The following is a 24,913-nucleotide window of genomic DNA, read 5'->3' as shown; positions in this document are numbered from 1 at the left end:
GTTACAAATGAGGTCCAAGAATTTTGGCATGATATGGATTGAAAAGAACTACTCACACACTTCAAGGAAGGTATCTAAAGATCTAATTACTAATCTAAATTCTGCAGGAGGCATGATCATGGAAAAGGGGATTGAAAGATGAGTCTAATTTTGGTTGGAATAATAATTGAGTGTAAGTCAGGTACTGTATTAATTTTGAATATGAGTAAATCAAAAGATTTGTGTTGAGATATAAATATTAATAATATAGTATTCAAACTTTATCACTCTGAATCCCAAGTGATGCACTCAAAATTACTTTAAACATTGTTTCAGTATAGTCCAATCCATGCTATTAAAGCACAAAAGACAAGTCTGATTTCAATATTATTTCAATGTTGAACTTTCATTACAAGACAGGATGAAGAATCCTTATCTATCATGATCATCAAGTAGTAAGAAAGAAGAGCAATTAGGCTTCTTCCTGCTCACAAGAGTTACCACCTGAACCTTGATATATGCAGCTGTTCCTCAAAGCTACAATCAATGGCAAGAGTTTATTTCTTTCATCCCATGGAAAGAGGCATTCATGGTGCAGCTTCACTCCTTTGTCTTAAGGCTGATGAAGGCAAAAAGAAAAAGAAGCAGCACCAGAAGAAACCACCAAAAGAATCTCTGATGCTGAGGACATCCACAGTTCCACACTGCATTTGATGAACAAGCAGCAGTAGCAGAAACACCTACAGTGCCACACTACATATGATGAACAAGAAGCAGCAGAGGAAACAACCACAGAAGTTCTGGTTGTGAGGACATCCACAGTCCCAAACCTACATTTGATGAACAAGCAGCAGCAGGAGAAACAGCAGAAACAACCAAAGAAGCTTTACTACTGAAGACATCCACAGTCCCACACTATATTTTTGATGCAGAAGAAGCAGTAGAAGAAACAACCAAAGAAGCAGTAGAAGAAACAACCAAAGAAGCTCTGCTACTTAACCCCATCCACACTTCAGCACTATAATTTTGATGCAGAAGAATCAGCAGTAGAAACAACCAAAGATCTGATAGGACATCCACAGTTCCACACTACACTTCTGATGCAGAAGAAGCAGTAGCAGAAACAACCAAAGAAGCTCTGCTACTGAGGACATCCACACTTCCATACTATACTTTCAGTGCAGAAGGATCAGCAGTAGAAACAACCAAAGAAGCTCTGGCAGTACATCCACAGTTCCACACATCTGGCAGTACATCCACAGTTCCACACAAACTTGTGGTGCAGGAGAAGCAGCAGCAGAGACAGCCAAAGAATCTCTGATACTGAAGACATCCACAGTTCCACACTGCTTTAGATTGATTGCTTGAAGATAAAAAAACAGGAGAATTCCTTAGCTACTGCCATGGATGAACAGGTAAAGCCAGTGGCACATTTGCATAATGTTTCATCTTGTTGATGGGTCTTTTGAAGATTGCATGATCCTCATTCAGTGGACACTTCTAATGTTAATTTATGCGTATAACAGATCACAAAGAAAAAGGAAGAAAGTAGTACTTCAACTTAAGCTAGATGTAATGCAAAATTCAAATGGATCATCAATACATGTTCATCATAAAACAGAGTCACTCTCCTATTGGTTAGCTCAGATAGAGCAGTCTGATCTATGGTGAGAGGGACCAACTTCCTTCTTCTAACAGGTCAAAAGATGCTCTACAGTAACTGTGAAGCAGCAGTGTGGAAGTATTATATCAGTCACAACAAACACACAAACCAAGAACTTTGGTATCATGACAGCAAACGAAGTAAACAAAGTAGGATCACCCTTGACTGCACTCAGAAATCAGCATGGTAAAGTTTGATCATTCCCAGCTCTTGCAAGGTGATAACAAAGTAAAAGGATTGCAGAAGATACCACACTGAGGCTAGTGATGAAGGATGAGCACTTGCTGCAGCCTTTGAACATTGCCAGTTTCCCTGGCAGTCATTGAGATCTTGGTATCGGTCACAGGCTCTTACATGTACTTCAAGTGATGAGCTGCTGATTAAGCACTAATTAATTTTGTGCTATTTATAATCTACACAGTGAACAAAGTTACTGAACAGACTTCCAACTACTGACTCTAAAGCTGGTCCTTCTGTCAATCCTACAAGCAATTGCTTATACTCAAAACTACAAAAATCCAAACATAGTCTTGACAATACCAAGTTCTAAGATGCAGACTTCTGCTGTTACTTCTAAGTGGGGGTTTCTACCATTAATGGCAAGAGAGAGAAGGATGGCTCTGTGAGTTTTGCCGAGTCAGATAGACACACTCGTACTGTTCTTGTCTTGGTCTGAGAACTTCCAAACATAATCATAAATCATCTCTCAGAAAACTTTACAGTGAGAGAGGCATACGGTTTCCCAACAAGAAGACAAATAGAAATATCTCAAGGAAGAAGAACAAAAGAACAGTAGACGTGAAAACTACAGCCCACCATTCTTAGCGAACGCTTTGAGCAGTAAACCAGACTGCGCCGCGACTGCCATTTCCACTGTTGCATCGTATCCAAAACCAGAGCACAAGCAAAATCTTATCCCAAGAAAACCTTTAAACTCATCGTATCTCACCCATTTTATTACCCGTCCAGTGATCGGGTGAAACGACGGGCCCATAAATTGGGTCCCACGCATATCGGAAGGGACACGGTTCTTGAGTCCGTGAATTGTGTGGCCGTGCTCCGCAACATGCGACACAAAAAATACTTTTCCTACTTGCTCTTTCGCACCCAAACGATACCCGGCCCTGGGACCCGAGACGACGCGGGGGCTTTTACGCGGACCCCACATGAAAAGTCACAGGTCGGATGAGTTATGTGGATGTGGAACGGACGGCGTGGAAAGAGGCCCGTGAACCTGTTGACGCACAACATGGACAGGTGAGAAACCCAATGGACGCACGACACGTAGCGGCTTCTAAATGGCTAATATGGTGCGCTCGTATGACATCTCCGTTACTTGCGTCGTTGCACTGAAAAGGGCAGGCCGACGAAAGCAAAGCAGAACAGGAGACGAGACGGAGAAGAGAGGAAGAGAAAGGGAGGGAGACTTTGAATTCCGCTGTCGTTCCCTCCCTTTAGCCCACTTTGCCGCCCCCCCCCCCCCTTCTCTCTCTCTCTCTCTCTCTCTCTCTCCCGAGGACTGCACAATGTGAGCCTGTCAATGGAGAGGAGACCAAGAAGAAGATGGTGTTGAAGAAGGAAGAGCGAAGAAATCCTTTCCTCACTCTCCCTTCCAACACTCCAATTAGAAATGCGTGATCTTTGCTGAGCCTTAACTCGATTCACTTCGAAACGGTGCGGCTCTTTGCATTCCGTGGCCTGTTCTCGTTCTCCTACTACCAAGGTCTCCTCCGCTTGAATTCTGAGTAGCTTTCTCTAGTTTTTGGTAGAAATCATTGCTTTTCTAAAGATGCATTTGGATTTTGGCGTCTTTGCCTCTCGTGCGCCTTTGAGAGAGAGAGAGAGAGAGAGAGAGAGAGAGAGAGAGAGAGAGAGAGAGAGAGAGAGAGAGAGAGAGTTATCTTCTTCTTTTTGTTTCTTGATCTAACATCTGCCTTTTTTGTCTGTGGCGTTAAGCTACAATAAATGAGACTATGTCTTCATTGATCAAGAAGTAAGCGAGTCCGAGCTGTGCGTTTGTGAGTTGTTTGGTTTCGGTGTAGGAAGGAAAAGGTTTGATTTTTACTAAAATGGAGGCAGGTTGGGCGAGCGGTGGGCCTAAAATGGAGCATTATGAGGTTTTGGAGCAGATAGGAAAAGGAGCATTTGGGTCAGCTTTGCTGGTGAGGCATAAGGTTGAGAACAAGAGGTGAGGGACGACGACGTTCGATCCTTCTGTTTCAGTGCTTTGTGTTGTTTTCCACTTGCTGAGTGTAGTTTCACTTTTCGCATCGAGTTGTTGCAGGTATGTCTTGAAAAAGATCCGTCTTACACACCGGACAGAAACGTCCTGTTGGTCCGCCCACCAGGAAGTGAGCATCTTTACTCTGTCCTCATTTAGCATTTTTTGTTGCTCATTAATCCTATCGAACCAAGAATTATTTTCAAACTATTGAGTCACTTTTTAATCCCATCTTCCCTATTTGGACACGTTTCTCTTTTGAATTCTGTCACACATCGCAGCAAAGTTCCTCTTTCCTAAACATGCCTTTACTGGTAATTTGACATCACTTTCAGAGTGTGAACTGCCTGTTGATGTTTGGTCATTCAAGATTTGTATGGACCATAGTTGGGTCAGAATTGTTCTGTATGGCTTACCAGGTGTGATGGGTAAGAAAGTTTTGAAGAAGATTTAGATGATGATGGTGATTTCAGTTGTTTGTTGTGTCATATGTGACAAAATTTTGTAGTCTCCCTTCTTTCTATGCTACATGAGTTGCAAAAGTTGGTGAGTTTTGATTTAATGTTTTGTTCATCTTCCTTGTTTGTGCAGATGGAGCTTATTTCTAATGTAAAAAACCCATTTATCGTGGAGTATAAAGATTCATGGGTTGAAAAGGTTTGCATTTCTCTTGATGAAAATTGTTAAGCACATCTTTTTGCTTCCTTTTCATCAACATCTCATGTCTACATAAATTTGTAGCTGCATTCTTGTTTACGTTCTATGAAGACATAATTTTTGTTCTTTTACCATATCTCATTTCATAGTATCATCCTCTTGTATAATGATATGAAGCATTATTTTGATGTTTCAATAATTCATTTAAGAATCATCCTTATTCTATCATATTGCTCCTATCATTTCTGACTGAGAGCTATTTTCCTACCATTGCCAGCCTCACTTACCTGTGTGTGAGGATAGGCAACCGGAGACATAAGAAAGTGGTTGGGAACCTGAAAAATGGTTCCACAATCACCTCTTAGTTTCCCTGCCTTACCTGCGAGCATTTCTTTTTCTGACCACTAGTGAAACCTCAGGTGATTGTAGTTTAGAAGACTTGGTCAAACTTCCTGACACCTATTTAGCAATAAACGTAGTGATACATTGTATACCATGTAATGCACTGGACAATATACATGCATCTTGACAAATATATGTTGCATACATGTTTAGATAGACACCTCTAAAGCTAATATCAGAATGATGCATCTTTTTTTAGGAGATAATGATTACTTCAGTGATAAATAATCTTCCTCCTGCTATGATGTTTTTCCACTTTAACTTTGTATATGATTCATTTTTTCATTATTATGGGGAGATGCTTTCTGAAATTATATTGGTGGTGACATCGTTGGCTGTATTTCTGTGTATTTTGTCATATTTTAAGAGCTTTATCTTTTATGCTTCCTTCAGGGCTGCCATGTATACATCGTAACAGGTCATTGTGAGGGAGGTAACATGTAAGTTTTACCTTTTAAGTGAAGTCTAGTAGTCTGATGATGCTGAGATATGCTTATGAATGCATGGCTATCTCCTGCAATTTTACAGGGCTAAAGCCATAAAAAAAGCCAATGGACATCTTTTTCCTGAGGAGGTTGTTTATTTTATTAATAATATCTAGTATGCTTATAGTATGTCTCTTATGATAGGTGTCCACTTTCTGCAATTTCTTCTTTCCCTGCATCCTAACTTTCAATTGGTTTTATCTTTCTGCAAGCAGAAGCTTTGTAAGTGGCTCGTCCAGCTCCTTATGGCACTTGATTACTTGCATCAGAATCATATTCTTCATTGTGATGTAAAAGTAAGTGACATCATGATGCTATTGGATATGCTCTGTGGATGCCTAATTTATGTTTACTGATTATGATGCATTAATGTTTTTTAGTGTTCAAATATATTTCTTACAAAAGATCAAAGCATACGTCTTGGTAAGCTCTTATTGTTTATGGCAATTAGCATCTTCATTTTGGCAAATATTATTAATTGGATTAAACTCGACATATTAGCTGACATGATATTCTGAATTTGTCATTCTGCAGGTGGTTTTGGGCTTGCTAAAATACTAACCTCGGATGATTTGGCTTGTTCAGTGAGTGCTAAATCTCCTAAAACCAATTCATCTTAAAATAGTCATCTTGTTGCTTATGACTGGAAGCTGTTGTTTCCTGATGCAGGTCGTAGGAACTCCTAGCTATATGTGCCCAGAACTTCTTGCCGATATACCTTATGGTTCCAAGTCTGATATCTGGTCTCTTGGTAAAGCTCCCTCCCACTTGGATTACAAAGATGCAATTTCAGTATTCTCAAACTGCTCACTTTACATTATGAAGATTCAATCTCAGGATTCTCAAACTGCCTAGGGTTTAACATATTTTTATTGTCCAGGCTGCTGTATATACGAGATGATGGCCCTCAAGCCTGCATTCAAAGCATTTGTAAGTTTATGGAAATTGGATTATCAATTTGCATATTATATTGCTTTACTATTGGATTCCAAATCAATTGGGCTTTGAGACTTAGTTCCAAGGCAATAGAGCTTTCTGTTCTGTTACCATGAACTGTTTATTCTGCATTGGTTTTTGTTCTATAACTGAACAAACTATTCATCTTACTTTTGAGATACAACTCGTAGGTTATTCTTTTCTCTGAACCTCTTGGGCTTGGCTAAGTGGGGACCTTTCCCATCATTTAGCTATATCACAATTTACAACAATATCCTCTAGTGTCACTAGGTCATGTGATTTTATTGCTATGCTTAAATAGGAAGATTACAAAGTTCCAAAATGCCGGAAAAGGAGATAAAACATCAGAACTCCATCTTGTGAATCTATTGCTTTCTGATTTTATTTTGGTCATAATGTTTTATTGATGATGTGTTGAATCAGGTTTTGAAGTTTTGCCAAGTTTTGATGAAAAATTAGTGTTACTTGAGTGCATGGCATCAGAGTTGAGTGTCATGATGTCCAGAATATAGATGTTCTTATGGTCAATCAGAACTATGGTCTATTAGGTCCCAACACTGCAAGAACCCACAAACTGAAGTGCACAGATGATATGAAAATGTTTCACATTATTGTTCTTAATTTTTTTATATTTTAAATAGATATAGGTTCTTTTCTATGGTAAAACAGACTTCAGATTTTTTATTGGTGAATACTGAGATCTTACAGGGCATATTGCATGATTTTTTTTTTGAAAAATTAACTTTCTTTGTACATACCTTTGCATTGTCCATTTATTCCCCTTGGTAGTATTTTCACCCAAAAAGACACAAGATAATCGAAGTATTACCCCTGCCTTCTGCTAGCTTTCATACAATAATTTGTCAAATTTTCTGATAATACATAACTGTACAATATAAATTAAAAGACCTGAATGCCCTTGTATTTCATCCTTTTCATTAGCTCTACTATGACACACTTAATTCTCTACCCTGTGTCACCAGCACTATTAACCATCATCATTAACTCCACCTCTTCCATCTGCACCACCTGCTATTCTGTTCCTCATTATCACCATCACCACTTATTTTCATCTTTCTCCATCCCTTTTATCATCATCACCAGCTGATCACCTGATCCCTATAACTAGCATAAACACAACCTCATCTTATCCTCTCCTTGATATCCTGGTGGTAGGACAAAGGATGAAGAAAGGAACTGAGAAGGGAATGATGGTAATTTGATGAAGAATTTTGAATATAATTGGAATATTAGCCTCTCAGCTACTACTAATCATCCGGGTTTATTTAATTAATGAAATATACTATGGGAAGGAATGTAGATATCCATAAGGAGTTGTTTTAATAATTAATGGTGTATGCATTATTACAATAAGGCAGCCAGCTCTTGACTTATGAGAATAGTGGCTGATATTTTTTAGGTAATAACTTCACAATTAATAGATAAATTTCTCGAAAACTAATTATAGAACTCAACCTCTCTGCAGCAATTTGGATTTTTTTTTCTATTTTCCATCACATGTTAAACATAATTACATCTTTAGTGATGCATGTATTTAAACTGTGTTCTGTCTGGTCCAACTGGTGAAAAGTATATGCAGTTGGATTTTTTTATGCCTAATTGGAGAACTTGTTATGCAACTTATGTGATACCTTGTCGTTCTGTCTACTATGTTGGACTACATCGTTTGTTGTTTATGCAGGATATGCCAGCTTTGGTGAACAAAATTAACAAGTCCATAGTGGCTCCTCTACCAAGTTCTTTCTCTGGTCCATTGTGAGCCATTCTTTTGTTTTACAGATTTTCTTCTTGTAGATTCAAATATTGGTGATTGTGACAGATCATGACTATTGTGTGCAGTAGGGGACTCACTAGAAGCATGCTTAGAAGAATCCCTGAACATAGGCCAAGTGTATGTTTTCATAAAAGCATTATGATTGTGTTTAAAGGTTCTCTAATATTCTATGATTCTACAAATAGTTTCTATCATCTTTATTTTATAGTCAACAGAATCTCATGTGACTGTTCACATTAACAGGCCGCAGAACTGCTCAAGCATCCACATCTTCAGCCTTACGTTCTTCAAGTCAATTTAAAGTATCATCCTACATGGAAAATGCTCCCTGTCCACCAAGCTACCAAAAGGCACATCAGAAAAATCAGATTTGAAAATGATGAAGATGATGCCATGTATAAAGACAAGGACAAAAGAAAATCTTCAGGAAACGAGAGGATCTTGACAGTGAGCAAGCCTATGGAGGACTCCATAAGTTCAACTCAGACTATTAAAGATTCTTCAAATCGTCTGAACCAAAGAGTAATGGATCTTTCTGCAGGAAGCAGTCGAGCTGCAGAGAGAGGTATTGACAAAGCAATTGGTGAGAAGCACTCAAGTACTGTGAAAAAATACCTTCCTGCTAAAATCTTCATGACTCCTAGGACTCAAGTGGAGCCTACAAAGGCATTGCATGCTGGACCAAAGCGTGACGTGGTATGGCCATACATATTCCTTCTAATATGTTTATCACCATGGAACATAATAATAATCTTCCTTGAAAGAATTTGAATGTTAGCTTCTAAACAAATAAGTTTTTTTTTTCTGGCCTGATTGTGAAGCTTTTATAAGCTGTTGCACAGATAGCACTGACGAAACACAAATGCACATCTGTTTTTGTTTCTTTTCTATAATGTAATCACATAAAAGTTCCTTAAAATGATAAATGTCTTTGACATGCTAATCTCATGGGGGATGTAGCAAACTCTTGTGGTTGCTATTCTAAGAAGGATAAGATTTAACATTTTTGTTCTCATTATACCTATCGATCAGTTTTCTGATCAAGATAAAGAAAAACTTCAGCTTTTAAAGATTGAGTTGGTTTTCTTTAGACTAGTTCATCACAGCGGTTTTAGTCACATGTAAACTCTTCGTATAATGGTTCGGTTGACATGTTCTAAATCAAATGTCTCAATGTCTTGAATAATCCAGTGACTAGTTTTTCTATTAGTGATGCAGTAGGTGCATTGGTTCATCTATTAACTGTACTCACAACCACTAATTTTATTTCTACTGCAGCTTGCATTGCGAATTCCAGCAGATAGGATTGAACAAACCACTCGAAGAGCCTCTCTTCCTTTACCTTCATTTGAAACGCATTCCAAATGCAATTTCAGCATTTTCCACCAATTGGAATCCCCTGATGTCTCAGTCAACTCCCCTCAAATTGGTAGAATTGAAGAATTTCCATTAGCCTCATCGGAAGATCCCTTATCATCTATTCATAAACTCTCTTCAGCTCATGGTTCCTCAACCACCCCTCAAAACTATGGAGATCATTCAATCACCAAGGACAAGTGTACCATCCAAAATTCCCAAACTGAAGGAAACAACAGGAAAGGTCCTTCAGACCAGAATTCAACAGCTGCAGATGCCTCAAGCCGGGGATCATCAGAGTCAAGGCAGCATAGGTTTGATACCTCATCGTACCAGCAGCGAGCTGCGGCCTTAGAGGGATTGCTTGAATTCAGTGCTCTGTTGTTGCAACAGGAAAGGTTTGAAGAGTTGGGAATCTTATTAAGGCCTTTTGGTCCTGGAAAGGTCTCACCACGGGAAACAGCGATATGGCTAACCAAGAGCTTCAAAGAAAATCTACTGTGACTCAATCACTTGTGTCCATATACTATACTTATTGACGCTAGATCTCAGTAGGTCTTGCATCAGTTTTGTAATGTGAAATAGTTTTATAGGCTGACAATTTAGCTCAAGATTAGTCTCTACAGGTATCAATATTGTTCCTGCCTTGTAAGTGCATTTGCTGGCTTGAATCAGGAAGATTTCTGGGTGCACTTGTGCTTGCAGAACCTTGTTATCCTTTTCTTGAACCAATAGGGGATGAGTTAGTCATGTCTCCCTAAGAATATGATACAAGTTTATACACCATCATTTTGTTTCTAAGATGACAGACTACTGAACTTTTTGTTATCACTGGTTCTATCTGCATCAGCAGCAACCTTTCCCTGCTACAATGAACCAAGTCCAGTTTGGCTATGGCCTTGTTGTGCCAGAGGTCCCATTGTGCTGGCTAACTCTCAATGATCTAATGCTTCCAACTGATCCTACTTCATGTCTGAGAAATTGGCAATCCTAATGCATTGAATTACAAATAGAATTTTGTTTGTCCATTTCCTTAATTTGTCAATCCAAAAAATGATCTAATTGGATAGTATCATTTCATACTCATGCATTTATAGAACAAGTGAAAAAAAAGGATATCAAAATCAATTTTATTCTTAGAATGCAGTCAACCTCTCATTCAAACAGGTTCATTTTCCCAGACAATTTCTATGGAATTTGAAGAACCACATTTCTATTTCTTATAAAGTGTAATTGCTACTAACTGGCAATTATGAGCATATGAAGCAAGTAATATTGTTATGATAACCATTGATTGCTGCATATGCTAATCACTCTTCTATGATTTCTTAATATCCATTGCCTTTTCAAGAAATTCTCCAGCAAATCAAAGGGAATGAAGAGAATTTGGATTGATCCATTTGCTCTACAAAATGTGTTTAACATGACATTAAATATACAATATTGCAAAATTTGCATTCCTCCATATTGTGAAATGGGAAATTGTAAAATAAGAAGTTACAATTTTGTGAATTATACATCTTATTTATAATAAACATATCAATGATTTTTATGCATTATTCTATTAAATGATAATGCAATATATTTAATGTAAGTAGATATGATAGCGGATCGGATTTTCTCGGATATTCGGGTTCGTTGATCCACTTAAATTAGTTCAAATGTCCCCTAATTGGATTTGGGATCAGTTTAATGGATCCGTTGGATTTAGGTGTTCTATCGATTCGGATCTAATCCAAAATCTCGGACTTGTTGGATCCGTGATCTTATTGGATGCCGATCTACTGCATTTTGCAACAAGTGATTCGGATCCATATTTTACCCGATTCGAGTATAATCCGAAATATGTGTCATGGATCCCCATTTTGGATCCATGTCATTATCGGATGCGGATCTAATAGATCATATTAATAGATCATACTAACACCCGCCCTGTCATAATCCCTCGATCCGACCCGAGTCTCCTCTCTCCCTCTCGTTCGTGGCGATGACTTCGACGCCTTCTTCCTCGATCCCGCGGGGACAGGTAACTCCCCCTTGATGAAACCCTAGTATCTTCTCCCGATTCGCTGCCTAGATCGCTCCTCGATTGCTGTTTCTCAAGGTGGATCTCGTTGAATTCGTGGACTGGAGCGGCGTCGAGTGCCTCAACCAGACAACGAGTCACCCCATCGTCAATGCCTTGAAGCAGGTGACCCGTCCACATGTGGCAGCTATCTTCTTTGTTCCTTGCTCGTATCTGATGCGCTTTCCTGCATTTCTACTGAATCTGCTGTCCTGTTTCATTATTTTGCGTCTTTGTTGATCTTAGGGTTCTAGGGATGACGATGGTTTGCATCTGGAGAGCGACGCGGATGAGCAGCTCTTGATTTACGTTCCTTTTCTCCAAGTCATAAAGCTTCATTCGGTTGTCATCGTGGGACCGGAAGAGGAAGGTGCTCTAGAGCTCTGTCATAATATCATGTTACAGAATTAGTTCATTCTCTTTTAATTGATTGAAGCATCAAGAATAGTTTCATGGATGAGGAAGAGAATTAGAGAAATCAGTGAACAAATGATTAAACTTTGGTTTAATTGTTTCTTCGATGATTTTCATCAGAAGTTAGTTGTACCTTCATCAATTATAGTGTTCACGATATTGCACTCTTTGCACTCTTTGTTTGTTATAGATAATGTCAAGTCGCGCTTACAATTTATGCACTATCAAATGTCGTGCTCCAGTTGCTTGATGTTTCTATTGGCAGCTTTGAGATGCATCCTAATGAAATTTAAGTAGTCTTGTGATTTTTAAACTGTTATGCGATGTTTCCTATATTCATAGAAAGTGTATGCTGCCTCTGCTTTCTCTTATTTGATGCTTTTTGTATGTTCTATTGATTTAAATACTATGCTCGTTATATGGTTCTAGTTTCTTTTCTGGTTGAGAAACTTTTTTGCATGGAAAACGAGATCTCATTATGTTAAGGTTATAGATTTCCTACCTGTAAGTGCTGCAACCCTAAACTTCATAAAAACCAAATCAGAAAGCTTTACAAAATCATTGGAACTCTTTAATCAAAATGCAAACGTTATTAGTAACCGTAGTGTCACGGACTTAGCTAGTTTTGCCTAAGTCGTGCGGCACCCTTGCGTGTCCGTCCGCAAAGGTCAGCCTTCCCGAAGCCTCCCATTGTCCCTTAGGACCAACAAAAGAGAGAACGGGTTAGAGAGAACGCCTCAATCGGGATCCACAAGCAAACATCTCCGAAAAACACTTCATAGACAATGCAAATTACAAACATACTTTACAAGCTCTGAACAGTTGCACAACAAAGGGTAAAATGGTCCATTACAGATCGAAAATCTCTCGCACATGTCCACACGACACAACCTTTATTTACAAGCCTAAAGAGGCTACCAACCCAACTAAAGTGGGACTATTAAGCCTTCGGCCGCCCCTCTACATGTTGTACAAGGCATGAACATGCCAAAAGACACGGACATACATAAGCATTACATCAAACATCCTGTTTAGAAGTTTGTCCGTGACATTCTCCCCCACTTATTCCTTCGATGTCCTCGTTGAAGCCTTTGTCGACACTGCAACTCCTCGCCTTTGCTGAGTCTTCAATCTTCTGCTCCAGCTACAATGCGCCTCTTGGCTCCTAGCTGCTTTCCGCTGTTGTTTTTGAGTAGTCAAACCTTTGATCCGCCATGCTGCTTTAACTCACCAATGACTCTGACTCTGGTGTGGGGTTGGCTGAGTTGTGTTGATCTTTGTTGATTCCTGCGGATCCCCCAGATGAAGGAAAAGACCATCCTTACTGCGCCAGTCTCTCAAATTCCTTATGCTGCTTGAACTGGGTGGATGCTTGTTGGAGCTTTAACGAGCATCGTCTCGCAAACTTCTGAAGTTTTGGGTCCTTCCTCCACAAAATTTGCTCATCGACTCTTCTTTCACTTAGTTGTCACATCCAAGTAGGTTCGCATCACTTCCGCTTTCGATTGGCATTTCGTTGGGAAATGAAGCGGACAATCTACTCTCAGTAGCACTGATCACTGTTGGTGAGGATTTGACAACTATTATCTTCCATTATCTTCGAAGGGTCTTTGAACTTGTGCAGAGCTCCTCTGCTGGATAGATAAGAGAATTGGGGTACTCAGTTTCGCCCATTCTCTTAAGAGTTGAGAAGGCAAAGGTTACTTGACTTCGCCCGCCTCCTCGAGGTTGTACTCCATGCATCGAGCTGGTTACTGGCCTTCGCCTATCGTTGCCTTAACCCATCTATTTGCAATCTTTTTTGAATGAAATTTCTTATACACTTCATAGATCATCTTGGCTTCCATCTAAGATTGATCCATTAAGAAATTCATCTCTAAAAACGATTTTATGTTGCTGCAAATTTTCATCGTAACCCGCTGAAATTTTTCGACGATAATTCTGCAATTGCAACTTGCACCAATTTCCTTGCTGTTATACTGTCGAAATTTTCTTGATTAAATTAGATATCCTTGCTGTCATATAAACTGTGATTTTTCTATCAATTCCCTCCTCAATTCTCTCAAGTTTTTGGTGGAAATTACGTCGAGAAACCGTTGTTTCTTCGACGACAATTCTACTCTTACAAGACAGCACATACTTGCTGCAACTTCCACGAATTTCTGTCAAACCTTTGCTACCATCTATCACAGATCCAAAACTTTCATCCACAGCCCTAAAACTCTACCAAACCACACCCTCAAGCTACACCCAAAACAGCCACAAAATAAGCCTAAACCGCAGCCTACATCCACCAATCCACCAACACTTTCGACCATCACTTCTCTCAACCTATACATTCCTTTAACCCAACAGCAAAAGAGAGATCTTAACATCATTGATTTGGGGCCATATACTATGGTATCTAAGGAGGCAATCAATGCTAAATTCGAAGCCTTGGAGGCGCGAATGAAGGATAAGATTCGGACGCTCTTTGCCGAACTCAGATTGGGCCGACCACTAAGCCCGAAGAAATCATATCAAGGAGAGAGCTTTGCCCAATCACACCAAGCCCGAAGAGATGACTTCCAAGAGAGGGTAGGCTCTATGACCAACCCCAACTATCCATGCATGAGAGTGGACTTCCCTAGATGGGAAGAAGGAGACCCGATTGGTTGGATCCCGCGCGCGGAGCGATATTTTCGGTACCACAAAACCGCGGATGTATCTATGGTGAAAATTGCAGCTATACATCTTGAAGGGGATGCTATACAGTGGTTTGATTGGTTTGAACATACTTATGGAGTCTTTTCATGGCGACAATTCAAAGAAGGACTGCTGATTCGCTTCGGACCAACCGATTACGAGAATATTGACGAACAACTAGCAAAGATCCAACAAACCTCCACCATTCAGGAGTACCAAACCAGGTTTGAAAGGTTATCTGATCAAACTCATGATTGGTCTCAAAAACAGCTATTGAGGACCTTCATTGAGGGCTTGAAGCCGGAGATCCGAGGAGAAGTTAAAGCGCGACAACCGTATACGCTTATGGCAGCCATCTCTTTCGCACGACATCAAGAGGAGCAATTGAACCATGAAGCTCGGAGGACTAGGGTCTCTCCTCAACCAGTAATATTGAAGCCCTTAGCCCCCCCTACCGTCGACCAAGTCCCTACACCAAGGAGGTTAACAAGAGAAGAGCTTCGGGAGCGATATGCGAAGGGGTTATGTTGGCATTGTGACGAGCCGTGGAGCCGTGAGCATCGCTGTCGTAAAGGGGGTCTTCTTATTATTGAACCGATAGAAGAAGAGGTCATTGAACATCCAAAAGAGAGCCTTGAACATGAAGAAGAAGATGCAGAAGAAGAGCCACAACCGACCGAAGTTACGGTACATACACTAGCTGACTACTCAAACCCGCAAACGATGAAAATTGGAGGCCTTCTCAAACAACAACCAATCACTGTTCTCATCGACACGGGCAGTACTACTAACTTCCTAAATAGTAAGCTTGCTGTTCGGATATCATTACCTATCGAGAATCGCTGCAGGTTTGATGTTAAGGTCACCGACGGACGGATTTTGAATTGTGATCATAGGCGCTTGCAGGAGAAACTATTGCTGCAGGACCAAGAGATAATTGCAGATTTCTTCCTTCTCCCTCTTAACAATCATGAGGCCATACTCAGAATTAAATGGTTGACGATATTAGGTGATATTTCTTGGAATTTTATGAAACTAATTATGAAATTTTACAGTAAGGAGAAACAGGTGACATTGCACGGGAAACGTGGGGGCGACATAACAACGATTTGCACACAACAAATGGAGAATGTTTTGCATAAAGCATGCAGCGGCTTTTTGGTACAACTTGAGCAGCAAACTAAGGGAGAGCCAACAGAATTTGAAGATCCAAATCTACTTCCTTTGCTTGCTGAATTTTTAAATATATTTGACGAACCGCGCAACCTACCTCTTACCCGTTGGCATGATCATTGTATAATGATTCTTCCAGGCAAATCTTTAGCAAATGCTCAGCCATATCAATATCCACATCTCCAGAAGGATGAAATAGAAAGGATTATAAAAGAGATGCTCGAAACAGGAGTTATTCGGCCATGTTGCAACCTCTACTCTTCGCCGGTGCTACTTGTACGCAAGAAGGACGGAACAAGGCGAATATGTGTTGATTACCGAGCTCTCAATGGCATAATCATCAAGGACAAATACTTTATTCCAATAGTAGATGAATTACTAGATGAAAGGGAGCACAAATCTTTACAAAGCTGGACCTTTGATCCGGGTATCATCAAATACGAGCATGCGAAGAAGACATATGGAAAACCACCTTTTGAACACACAACAACCACGAATTTTTGCTTTCTTCAACAAAAGGTGGAATATCTTGGGCATATCATATCAGAGGAAGGTGTGGCAGTGGACCCCTTCAAAATTGGAGCAATGCAAAACTGGCCGACCTCGAGAAACATAAAATTGCTACATGGCTTTCTGGGTTTAACAGGCTACTACCGCAAGTTCGTGAAAAACTATGGAAAGATCAGTGCACCACTTACTTCCTTACTAGAAAAAGATGTCTTCCAATGGTTGGACAGAGGCTCCGTTGCCTTCGACAAACTTAAGGCAGCCATGACGACGACGCCGGTGCTAACACTACCAGATTTCAACCGACCCTTCATTATTGAGGCCGACATATCTGGAGTCAGAATTGGAGCCATTCTCATACAAGATGGTCGACCACTCGCATACACTAGCAAGGCATTATCTCCCTCCTATCAAAATATGTCAACATATGATAAGGAGATGCTCGCCATTGTGCGTGCAGTAACGAGGTGGAGATTGTACTTGATCAGGCGATACTTTCAAATCAAGATCGACCATAAAAGCCTAAAATATCTCTTGGAGCAGCAAAAATGGGTAACAAAACTTCTTGGATTTGATTATGAAATAACTTACAAAATGTGGAAAGAGAATGTTGTTGCAGATGCGCTTTCGCAGCTACCTGAGCAAGCTGAATTTTTGGTCGTTTTACTTCCAACCAGCGACTTCCTTGAGGATATTAAGATGGAATGGCAGGAAAATTCGGAGACTAGTAAGAAAAAAAAAAAAAAAAAAAATTGGAGGAAGCACCAAGCTCCGTGGCTCATTATAATTGGGACTCAAAAGAATTACACTATAAGGGACGCATTATGCTTATGATAAATTCTATTTGCATCTTCACGAGCAGATTTTGGACAAAGTTATTCCATATGCAGGGTACTAAATTGAAAAGGTGTATGGCATATCACCCATAAACCGACGGCCAGACGGAAGTTGTAAATAGGTGCTTGGAGACAACCTAAGGCCACCCACCAAATGTGACTACCCAAGGAGAACTTCAGACTCAGCCAAGTGCCATTATTGATCGACGGATCGTGACTCGACGACGACGATCCACTACTGAATTGCTAATACAGTGGGCAAACCTACTAACAGAAGATGCCACTTGGGAGAACTATGACGACTTGAAGATCAAATTCCCAGAATTCACAAATCATCAGCCTCGAGGACAAGGCTGATTTGAAGAGGGCGGGTCTGTTAGGACTCTAGCTTGGAGAGTCCTAATTGAGAGGGACATTCATATAAAATTGTTAGGACTCTAGCTAGGAGAGTCCTAATTGAGAGGGACATTCTATTAGGACTCTAGCTAGGAGAGTCCTAATTGACAGGGGCATTCATGTAGGAGGTTTTTTCTTAGAGAAGAATTAGGAGTTGTAAGGGAATAGGAGTCTTGAGTAGGAGTCCTATTAGGAGTTGGTTAGAAGTAAGAGTCTTAAGTAGGAGTCCTATTAGGAGTTAGAGTTTAGAAGCCCTATAAATAGTCATGTATTCCTTCTCTTTTCTTAAGCAATAGATGAATCTTTTCTGCAGCCTTCGAGCAGCAACTTGGAGGGAGGAACCCCTATAGAGTTCCAAGGAGGCCGATCTCCTAAAGAGATCAACCCCAAGTTTAGAATCTGCAAGGGTTCTATCAATTGTCTCTGCATGCTCCACCTCCTCGGCCCCTTTCACGATCAAGCGCTCTCCCTCCATGAGAGCAAGGGATCAATGACTTTCACGGAAGTCTCGCCTCTGCGGTACCATGGCGCTGCCATGCCCATGGCCCGACTATCCGTCGTCTCGCATCTGTATCCCTTTTCTTCACGATCAGTAGATATGTCTCCGTGGCACTCCTCTGAGTCCACCTCCATTCTAACTGATGCTTGATTTTGGGTAGCTAAGTCCCTCTGGACTTGTCGTCGCTTCCTCGCCCCTTTCGACCCCCTGCTTCAACACCTCTGTGTTCTCCAAGCAGTCCGTTTGGTCGATGGAAATACAGACTGCAACTCCCATGCATGGCCTCTGCCATCACGTTGTAGGGTTTGCACCGATTCTGTTCTCCTTAGCTTCCTTGGTAGCAACGTTCGCTTACTCGACCTTGTCCTCTGACTTGCCGGGCTCCCTTAAGCGAATATGAGCTCTGGAGCAGTCCAACTCTTCAGCTGCTTCGATCATACCTCTGCATGATCAAGTCCCTCCCATGGAACTCTCTAGTACTTGCATTCAAACTTTTCCCTTGGTGGAACACAGCCCCCATATGCTGATGACCAAGGTTTTCATCCGATGCAAAATTCGATGCACGCCCGGAAGACCCGCCTCTGCGGTACCATGGCCTTCACTCCTTGAATCCATAGCCCTTCTTGCCGTCATGTTGTTCACCGAAGTGGAGCTTCCAGTAGCTCTCGATCATACCTCCATATGATCTAATCCCTCACGGGACTAGGTCGTGTGTATCGCATTGCCCACGAACTGTTCCATCACGATCCGCTGCACCATGTCGCCTCCTGGTGACATCTCTATTGCATTCTGATCCTTGTGGAATAAACTCGAATTGTGAACCCTCCATGTGTGGCCTCTGCCAATACATCGCAAGGTCTCTTCCACCTTCGATTTTGTTCGCTCCTTTGGCAATCGACCTTCATCCACCCACTCTTGGGTCACACCTAGATGAAGCACCGCTCTAGGACAGTCCGTCGCCTTGTAGCTCCCGAAGTCCACCGACTTCACTGTAATTTGTGCACCATTGCCTGGATCCTGGGCCTCTGCCCCTACCAGCACAATCTCCGCTGCGCACCGCTTCCTTCACGGCAACTTGAATGGCAACACTGTGGCATATTCTTCAAGAGTACCCGCCTCTGCATCCTCTTGCCCCGTGCTAAGGCCTTCTGAACCCAACTTCGCCTCCGCAAATTGAGTCGCCTTAGTTCCTCCATCAAATGCTCCTCCGAGATAAGGTGCATGTGCCCAGAAGCTCCCTTCGTCTTTGGCACCATGCAAGATGAGTCCACTCCGTCAGAATGAAGGACCCATGGAACAACATGATCTTTCTCTTGCCTCTGCAAGAGTTCATGTCCTTGACCTCTGTCTAAGGAAAGCACTGTGCCTCTGCTCCATGTTCCAACTTCTCTGCTGGCTCCCTTCATGCGGCTTTGGTACTTCGCCAAGTTACACCCAAGTTGCTCCGCTCCTCGTTTTCGCATTGAGTCGATGGTGGCCCTCGTGCCCACCATTCCACGGGTCAGCCCTCCCTTGAGTCCGATCTCCACATCGACTCCAAGTGTGCCTTCATTTAAGTTGCTTTGGGTCGCTCCCCCACTTGATCTCGCAATGCATCCACCAATGCATTCTCTCGAGCGAGATCATGCGACTAACTCCTCGCCGCTTGCTCAGTCCATTGAGCTTCGTGGAGTTGTTGTTTGTCGAGGCACTCCTCTTCAACATGTGAGGTCCGTCTCACATGATTCTCCCTCTAGAGAGCCGAGACTTATCCCTCCTGGATAACTGTCCCATTGGAGCAACATCTCTCTTCGTTTCAGAGACCACCATCCCCTTGGACTACTCCGATCTGCTGAACAAACTATGCATTGTTCTGCCTCCTGCAAACGCACTTGCTAGATTGCGACTCCACGTCAATACAGCCCCCGCTGCACCACTCAAGGCCTAGCAACATGCTGAACTCGTTGCACACTTCAGCCTCCTACGGACGTATCTTTCCCATTCCGAAAAGAAAGTTTCAATGCTCCATGGCGCCGAGTTTCGGTCGCCTTGGGATGGCCACGAACATTCCATCGTCCGCATACAAGCCCATGCATGAGTACCAAATTCTTCGAGTTAGCAATTCCCCTCACCTCTGTGAGCCTTACATAACTCTTTTGGTCGTTGAGCAACTCATTCCACCTTGGATGGTCTCATCATTTACCAAGCGCCTCGCTTGCCTTGAGCACCATCAAGTATGGTTGTCAACGTTGAGCCGTAGCTCAAACTCAGCCATCCCAACCTTTGTGCGCTCCGCATTCTTCCAAGCTTGTCTGTTCTCGTGGTGCCTCTTGCGCGAAGGGTTGGCCATTCCTCTGAATGCCAATGTCAGATGCTCGCTCCTCCGAGCGACTCCTTTTCCCCACATCTCCATGCCCGTTTTCCCCCAAACGGTCGCGCATGTGCTGACTGCCCTCAACGCAGCCCCGCTAGGTCTCCTACGTTTGCATGCTAAGTGTTTCTATGAGTGCTTGTCCCGCTCTGATACCATCTGTCACGGATTTAGCTGGTTTTGCCTAAGTCGTGCGGCACCCTTGCGTGTCCGTCCGCAAAGGTCAGCCTCCCCGAAGCCTCCCATTGTCCCTTAGGACAAACAAAAGAGAGAACGGGTTAGAGAGAACGCCTCAATCGGGATCCACAAGCAAACATCTCCGAAAAACACTTCATAGACAATGTAAATTACAAACAGACTTTACAAGCTCTGAACAGTTGCACAACAAAGGGTAAAATGGTCCATTACAGACCGAAAATCCCTCGCACATGTCCACATGACACAACCTTTATTTACAAGCCTAAAGAGGCCACCAACCCAACTAAAGTGGGACTATTAAGCCTTCGGCCGTCTCTCTACATGCTGTACAAGGCATGAACATGCCAAAAGACACGGACATACATAAGCATTACATCAAACATCCTGTTTAGAAGTTTGTCCATGACAGTAGGTTAGGCGAAACAAGACCAATTACCAATCGAATAACAAATTTTGGGTTACAATGGTTTGCCTGGTACGACTGATGTGACAGATATTATTTTTCTTCGTGATTTAAAAATTCCAAGTAAGTGAAGAATACATCTTAGATAAACGGTTCATTGATCATTGGCTTGTTACATAGGTAAATGATCCAAATTTATTGTTATATTCATGGAATATGGCGACAATTGTATGAAAGTGGTGGTTGGTGAATTAGGAGGACTGGAGGAGAGAGAGTTTCTGAACTAGGATGGTAAGGCTTAAGTTGTAGATGCCTTAAGTTCTACACCAGGAACACTGTGGTTGTTGCTAGGCTTCCTATTAGCAACAAGGAAAAGGGTGTGCTGATTACATTATAATAACCAGGTGGCGTTAGCTGTAGCTAGTCTTTTGTGTGGAAAGTGAATGTCAAGTTGTGTCCCAAGATGTGGCTTTTTTGTGATAATCTGTATGGTTCCACAGAGATTTGTAACTTGAAGGTGGGAAATCATGAGATATTGGATCTGGCATTGATTTAGTTTAATTCCTGGGAGATCAGGTTGGGTATACAGTGGGAAGGTAATCCTTTAAAGCTTTGCTTTTTGTTGTTTGGATGCATACCCATCATCTGGAATTTATTGGTTTAATTAGACCTTGCTTCGTATGGTTTTGTGTTGAGCTTCACATTATTGCAAGAATAATGCTTGGCACAATCTTAAAGGTCAGACACATGGCTTACACTGGTTGGGTTTCCAAGTGCTCTTTACTACATTTTCAAGGGTCTGGATTGATCTGGTACCTGAGTGGCAGAACTCTCTGTACATGATTTGAATATAAAACATTTAGATGTTTATCCTGAGTATTTTTCTGCCTGACCTGTACCATCCAAATTTTATATTTCTGTCTGACAGGAGTTCTCTTTGTGACTAATAAATGAAGTGACTTACAACATATAAGATCTCTTCTATATATTCACCATGATAAGTTCAATCCCAAAGGGAAACTTTTTTGATTGGCTCTCTATGATGATTAGATGCAAGTTACATATATTCTTGTTTCCACGTTAATGTAGTTTTGTCATTTCATTTGTTGAACAAGTGGAAAAGAATGTCATCCATGTAAAATCTGTAGGTGCTTACCCCCTAGAAGAGCCTGAGCAACTTGATGTCTCGCCTGTGCTGTCCAACTTAACTTGAGATATTCCTATCTGATATGACTTCTACCTTTTGTTTTATTGTGTATGTATTATTACACATGCATCTCAGCTGCTAATATAACTCTTACATTAGAGAAGAAGTATGAGATCTCTTATATTAATATATTTATTTCACCAAGATAAGTTCAATATTAAAAGGGAAACTTCACTATAATTTAGGTTGGCACTTGACAACAATTGGATGCCAATTGCAAAAGCTCTTATTTCCATCTTAATGTAGTGTCTTCATTTTTTTTTTCCAGTTCCACAACTGCAAATAGTATGCCATCCATATAAAAACTTTAGATGTTAGCTCCTAGAAGAGCCTGAACGGTTTTCTGCCTCACCTGTACCGTTCAATTTAACTTGAGATTTCTATCTGATGAGTCCTTTTTCTCTTATTACACATGCAACCCATCTGCTAATATAACTCATTTTCAATTAAACCGTGATTTATCTGACTTATAACATTGGTAAATAAGTAAGATCTTGTATGTTCCATCTATTCACCATGATAAGTTCAACCTTCGAAAGGGAAACTTCATTATGATTTGGGTTGGCACTCTACAATGACTAGCCAGTTACAGGTGTTCTTATTTCCACCTTATTATAGTTTCTTCATTTTTGTTCCCAGTCCAACAAGTGCAAAACATATGTCATCCATGTTGTACCAATGTAACATACATGTGTTACTCATGGATTTCACATGGACCCACGTATGTGACTATAAGTGCTTTGTCCTGATTTTGAAATTTGTGCTTCTTGCACATTCTGTTATGTTTATCATTTTTAAACAAGTTGAAATATCACATGCCAAAGCTCTACTTTGTATTGTCAGGTCCCAAGACAGTAAAACTCTTTGCAAACAAAGAGCACATGGGCTTCAGGTATTGCTTTATTAGCTTCTAAACTGTTCATCTCATCAAGATTGGATGTTTCATACTTGTATTGTTTATTTGATGGGTTGATAATATTGTGCAGTAATGTTAATGACTATCCACCTAGTGATTCCATTGATTTGTCACTTGACAATCTTAAGGTATGGTTTATGTTTTTTGTCTTTATAATCCTTCTGTGTCTGTACCATTGATTTTTTTTTGGATAAGATCCTGTAGGCATATAACTTATCTTTTAGCTGTTTCATTTCCAGGGGATGCCTGTTACGGTGAAGTATGTCAAGTTTCAAAATATTCGCAGGTATGTTTCATGAAACCTTAGCTAATAATGTTTTCTGTAGATATTCAAACAAGAAATAAGTGTTATCTCATTTAACTATATTTTCTCAGCTTAACGATTTTTATTGAGGACAACCAAGGTGGTAGTGATGTCACAAAAGTTCAGAAGATTGCTTTTCTGGGAACAACGTGAGTAATCATGTCATGATTTGATTAATGGCTTATATTTTGTGTTGTTGTAGATGTTTATCTATTTATCCTTGTGGTTAGAGCCCTCAAATTTGGCAATAATAATGTTGAAACTTGCCAAGAGTTTAGCACATGCTAAACACAAACAGTTAACCTTATAATATTCTCTTCACATGCAACATTCGAGGATGAGACCAATGGTCTTTTAAGTTTTATGTATGTGCAGAGGTAGTGTGGGAACTTTAATATACTAGAAAGTAGCGTTGTCAAAAGCACTAGACAATAAGACACCAAGGACCCTTGTTGCCCAAAGCGTTAGAAACTGACTTACCTGATAAAAATTATAAAAGATAAATTTTAAGGATAAATATAATCATTAAACAATAACTTCAATCGATACATGAGTTTTATACCATTTCTTGTGTAAGATGATACACTAAAACATCAAATGAAACACATATGAGTAGATCACTCGGTTAATAGAATGATAATTAAATTAATTTACATCTAAATAACAAAATAAAATAAATTCAAACATCTATCAATCCAGGAACTCTAATTATCAAAGTCAGGTAAATAACATTGATGATCCTTTGTTGATGATGGTTCCACACTTTCTCTTTTCCGGCTTATATGCTAGCTACATTTTGCTTGAATTTGGATTATCTTTTTCACAAAGTGTTCAACGTCAACATCTTACGCTTGTTATCGTGTCTTATAGCTTAGGCTTGTATCGCCATCTCCGATATTCTTGCGACTTTCATTAAGCCAGTCAATAATGACACAATAGTTTTTCTTGATTTACCAAATGAATAGAATATTGCTTCACTACTTGTTACAGGGACTAGTTAGGTTCGCTTAATATTAGTGGAAGTTAGAAGTAACTTTCGAATAGGCCGGGTTGAGCATAACCTCAAGTCTCAACTTCCGATTGTGATTCTAGGATCTTTGTTTCATCAGAGCAGCCATGTATACAGTCCATGAAACATATGTTATATTTTTTTAGGGAAAGCTCTCTTTAAGTTGCAAATTACAATTTTTAATCTTCAGTGGCTTATACTTTATGTACTTGCAGGGTTGATACCACAAACATGAAAGATTTGAAAAAGATAGAAGAGCACTAATACATCTTACCGTTTCGCTTGAGGTGAGATGTGATTCCTCTTTTTCACCTGCAGTATACGTCTAACAGATGGAATGAAGCTCTCCTATGTAGCTTCTGCAGAATGCTTCTTGTACTGCTTATACGTTACTTGTTTTCTCCTTTAATGAGAGTTGTTGAGGTGCATTTTCTCA

At 40.6% G+C, this 24,913-nt stretch overlaps 2 protein-coding genes and 1 long non-coding RNA gene across 7 annotated transcripts; 2 read left to right on the top strand and 1 right to left on the bottom strand.

The window, feature by feature from the left end:
* Nucleotides 1–334: 334 nt before the first annotated feature.
* On the bottom strand, nt 335–2,148 carry LOC135593795 (uncharacterized). 2 transcript variants are annotated; one of them, XR_010479823.1, is made up of 2 exons: nt 1,893–2,148; nt 335–1,342 (listed from the first exon to the last, which is right to left on the bottom strand). It is a non-coding gene; the product is annotated as an uncharacterized LOC135593795 (long non-coding RNA). The 2 variants fall into 2 exon arrangements; XR_010479822.1 differs by having other exon boundaries at nt 335–1,302.
* An 855-nt stretch (nt 2,149–3,003) lies between these two features.
* LOC103999401 (serine/threonine-protein kinase Nek2-like) lies at nt 3,004–10,207 on the top strand. Of its 4 annotated transcripts, XM_065084073.1 has the most exons (16): nt 3,004–3,365; nt 3,599–3,635; nt 3,722–3,830; nt 3,927–3,993; nt 4,455–4,520; nt 5,316–5,362; nt 5,451–5,496; nt 5,623–5,703; nt 5,788–5,830; nt 5,942–5,991; nt 6,077–6,158; nt 6,288–6,337; nt 8,067–8,140; nt 8,225–8,276; nt 8,403–8,855; nt 9,438–10,207. In XM_065084073.1, the coding sequence occupies exons 3-16, from the start codon at nt 3,745–3,747 to the stop codon at nt 10,017–10,019; spliced, it is 1,779 nt and encodes a 592-aa protein (XP_064940145.1). In that variant the 5' UTR covers nt 3,004–3,365; nt 3,599–3,635; nt 3,722–3,744; the 3' UTR covers nt 10,020–10,207. The 4 variants fall into 4 exon arrangements, with proteins under 4 accessions (XP_064940145.1, XP_018686924.2, XP_018686923.2 ...); XM_018831379.2 differs by lacking the exon at nt 3,599–3,635 and having other exon boundaries at nt 3,004–3,316; XM_018831378.2 differs by lacking the exon at nt 3,599–3,635.
* Nucleotides 10,208–11,458: 1,251 nt separating this feature from the next.
* LOC135593793 (PITH domain-containing protein At3g04780-like) lies at nt 11,459–24,913 on the top strand. The gene is made up of 8 exons (XM_065084072.1): nt 11,459–11,541; nt 11,620–11,706; nt 11,827–11,950; nt 23,092–23,140; nt 23,235–23,292; nt 23,404–23,450; nt 23,540–23,617; nt 24,693–24,913. The coding sequence occupies exons 1-8, from the start codon at nt 11,503–11,505 to the stop codon at nt 24,739–24,741; spliced, it is 531 nt and encodes a 176-aa protein (XP_064940144.1). The 5' UTR covers nt 11,459–11,502; the 3' UTR covers nt 24,742–24,913.

The sequence above is a fragment of the Musa acuminata genome, chromosome BXJ1-9 (assembly GCF_036884655.1).
Source record: "Musa acuminata AAA Group cultivar baxijiao chromosome BXJ1-9, Cavendish_Baxijiao_AAA, whole genome shotgun sequence".
In the NCBI taxonomy this organism is placed as follows: Eukaryota; Viridiplantae; Streptophyta; class Magnoliopsida; order Zingiberales; family Musaceae; genus Musa; species Musa acuminata.
The sequence above is the reverse complement of the archived record's forward strand: the minus strand, read 5'-3'. Positions and strand labels throughout refer to the sequence as shown.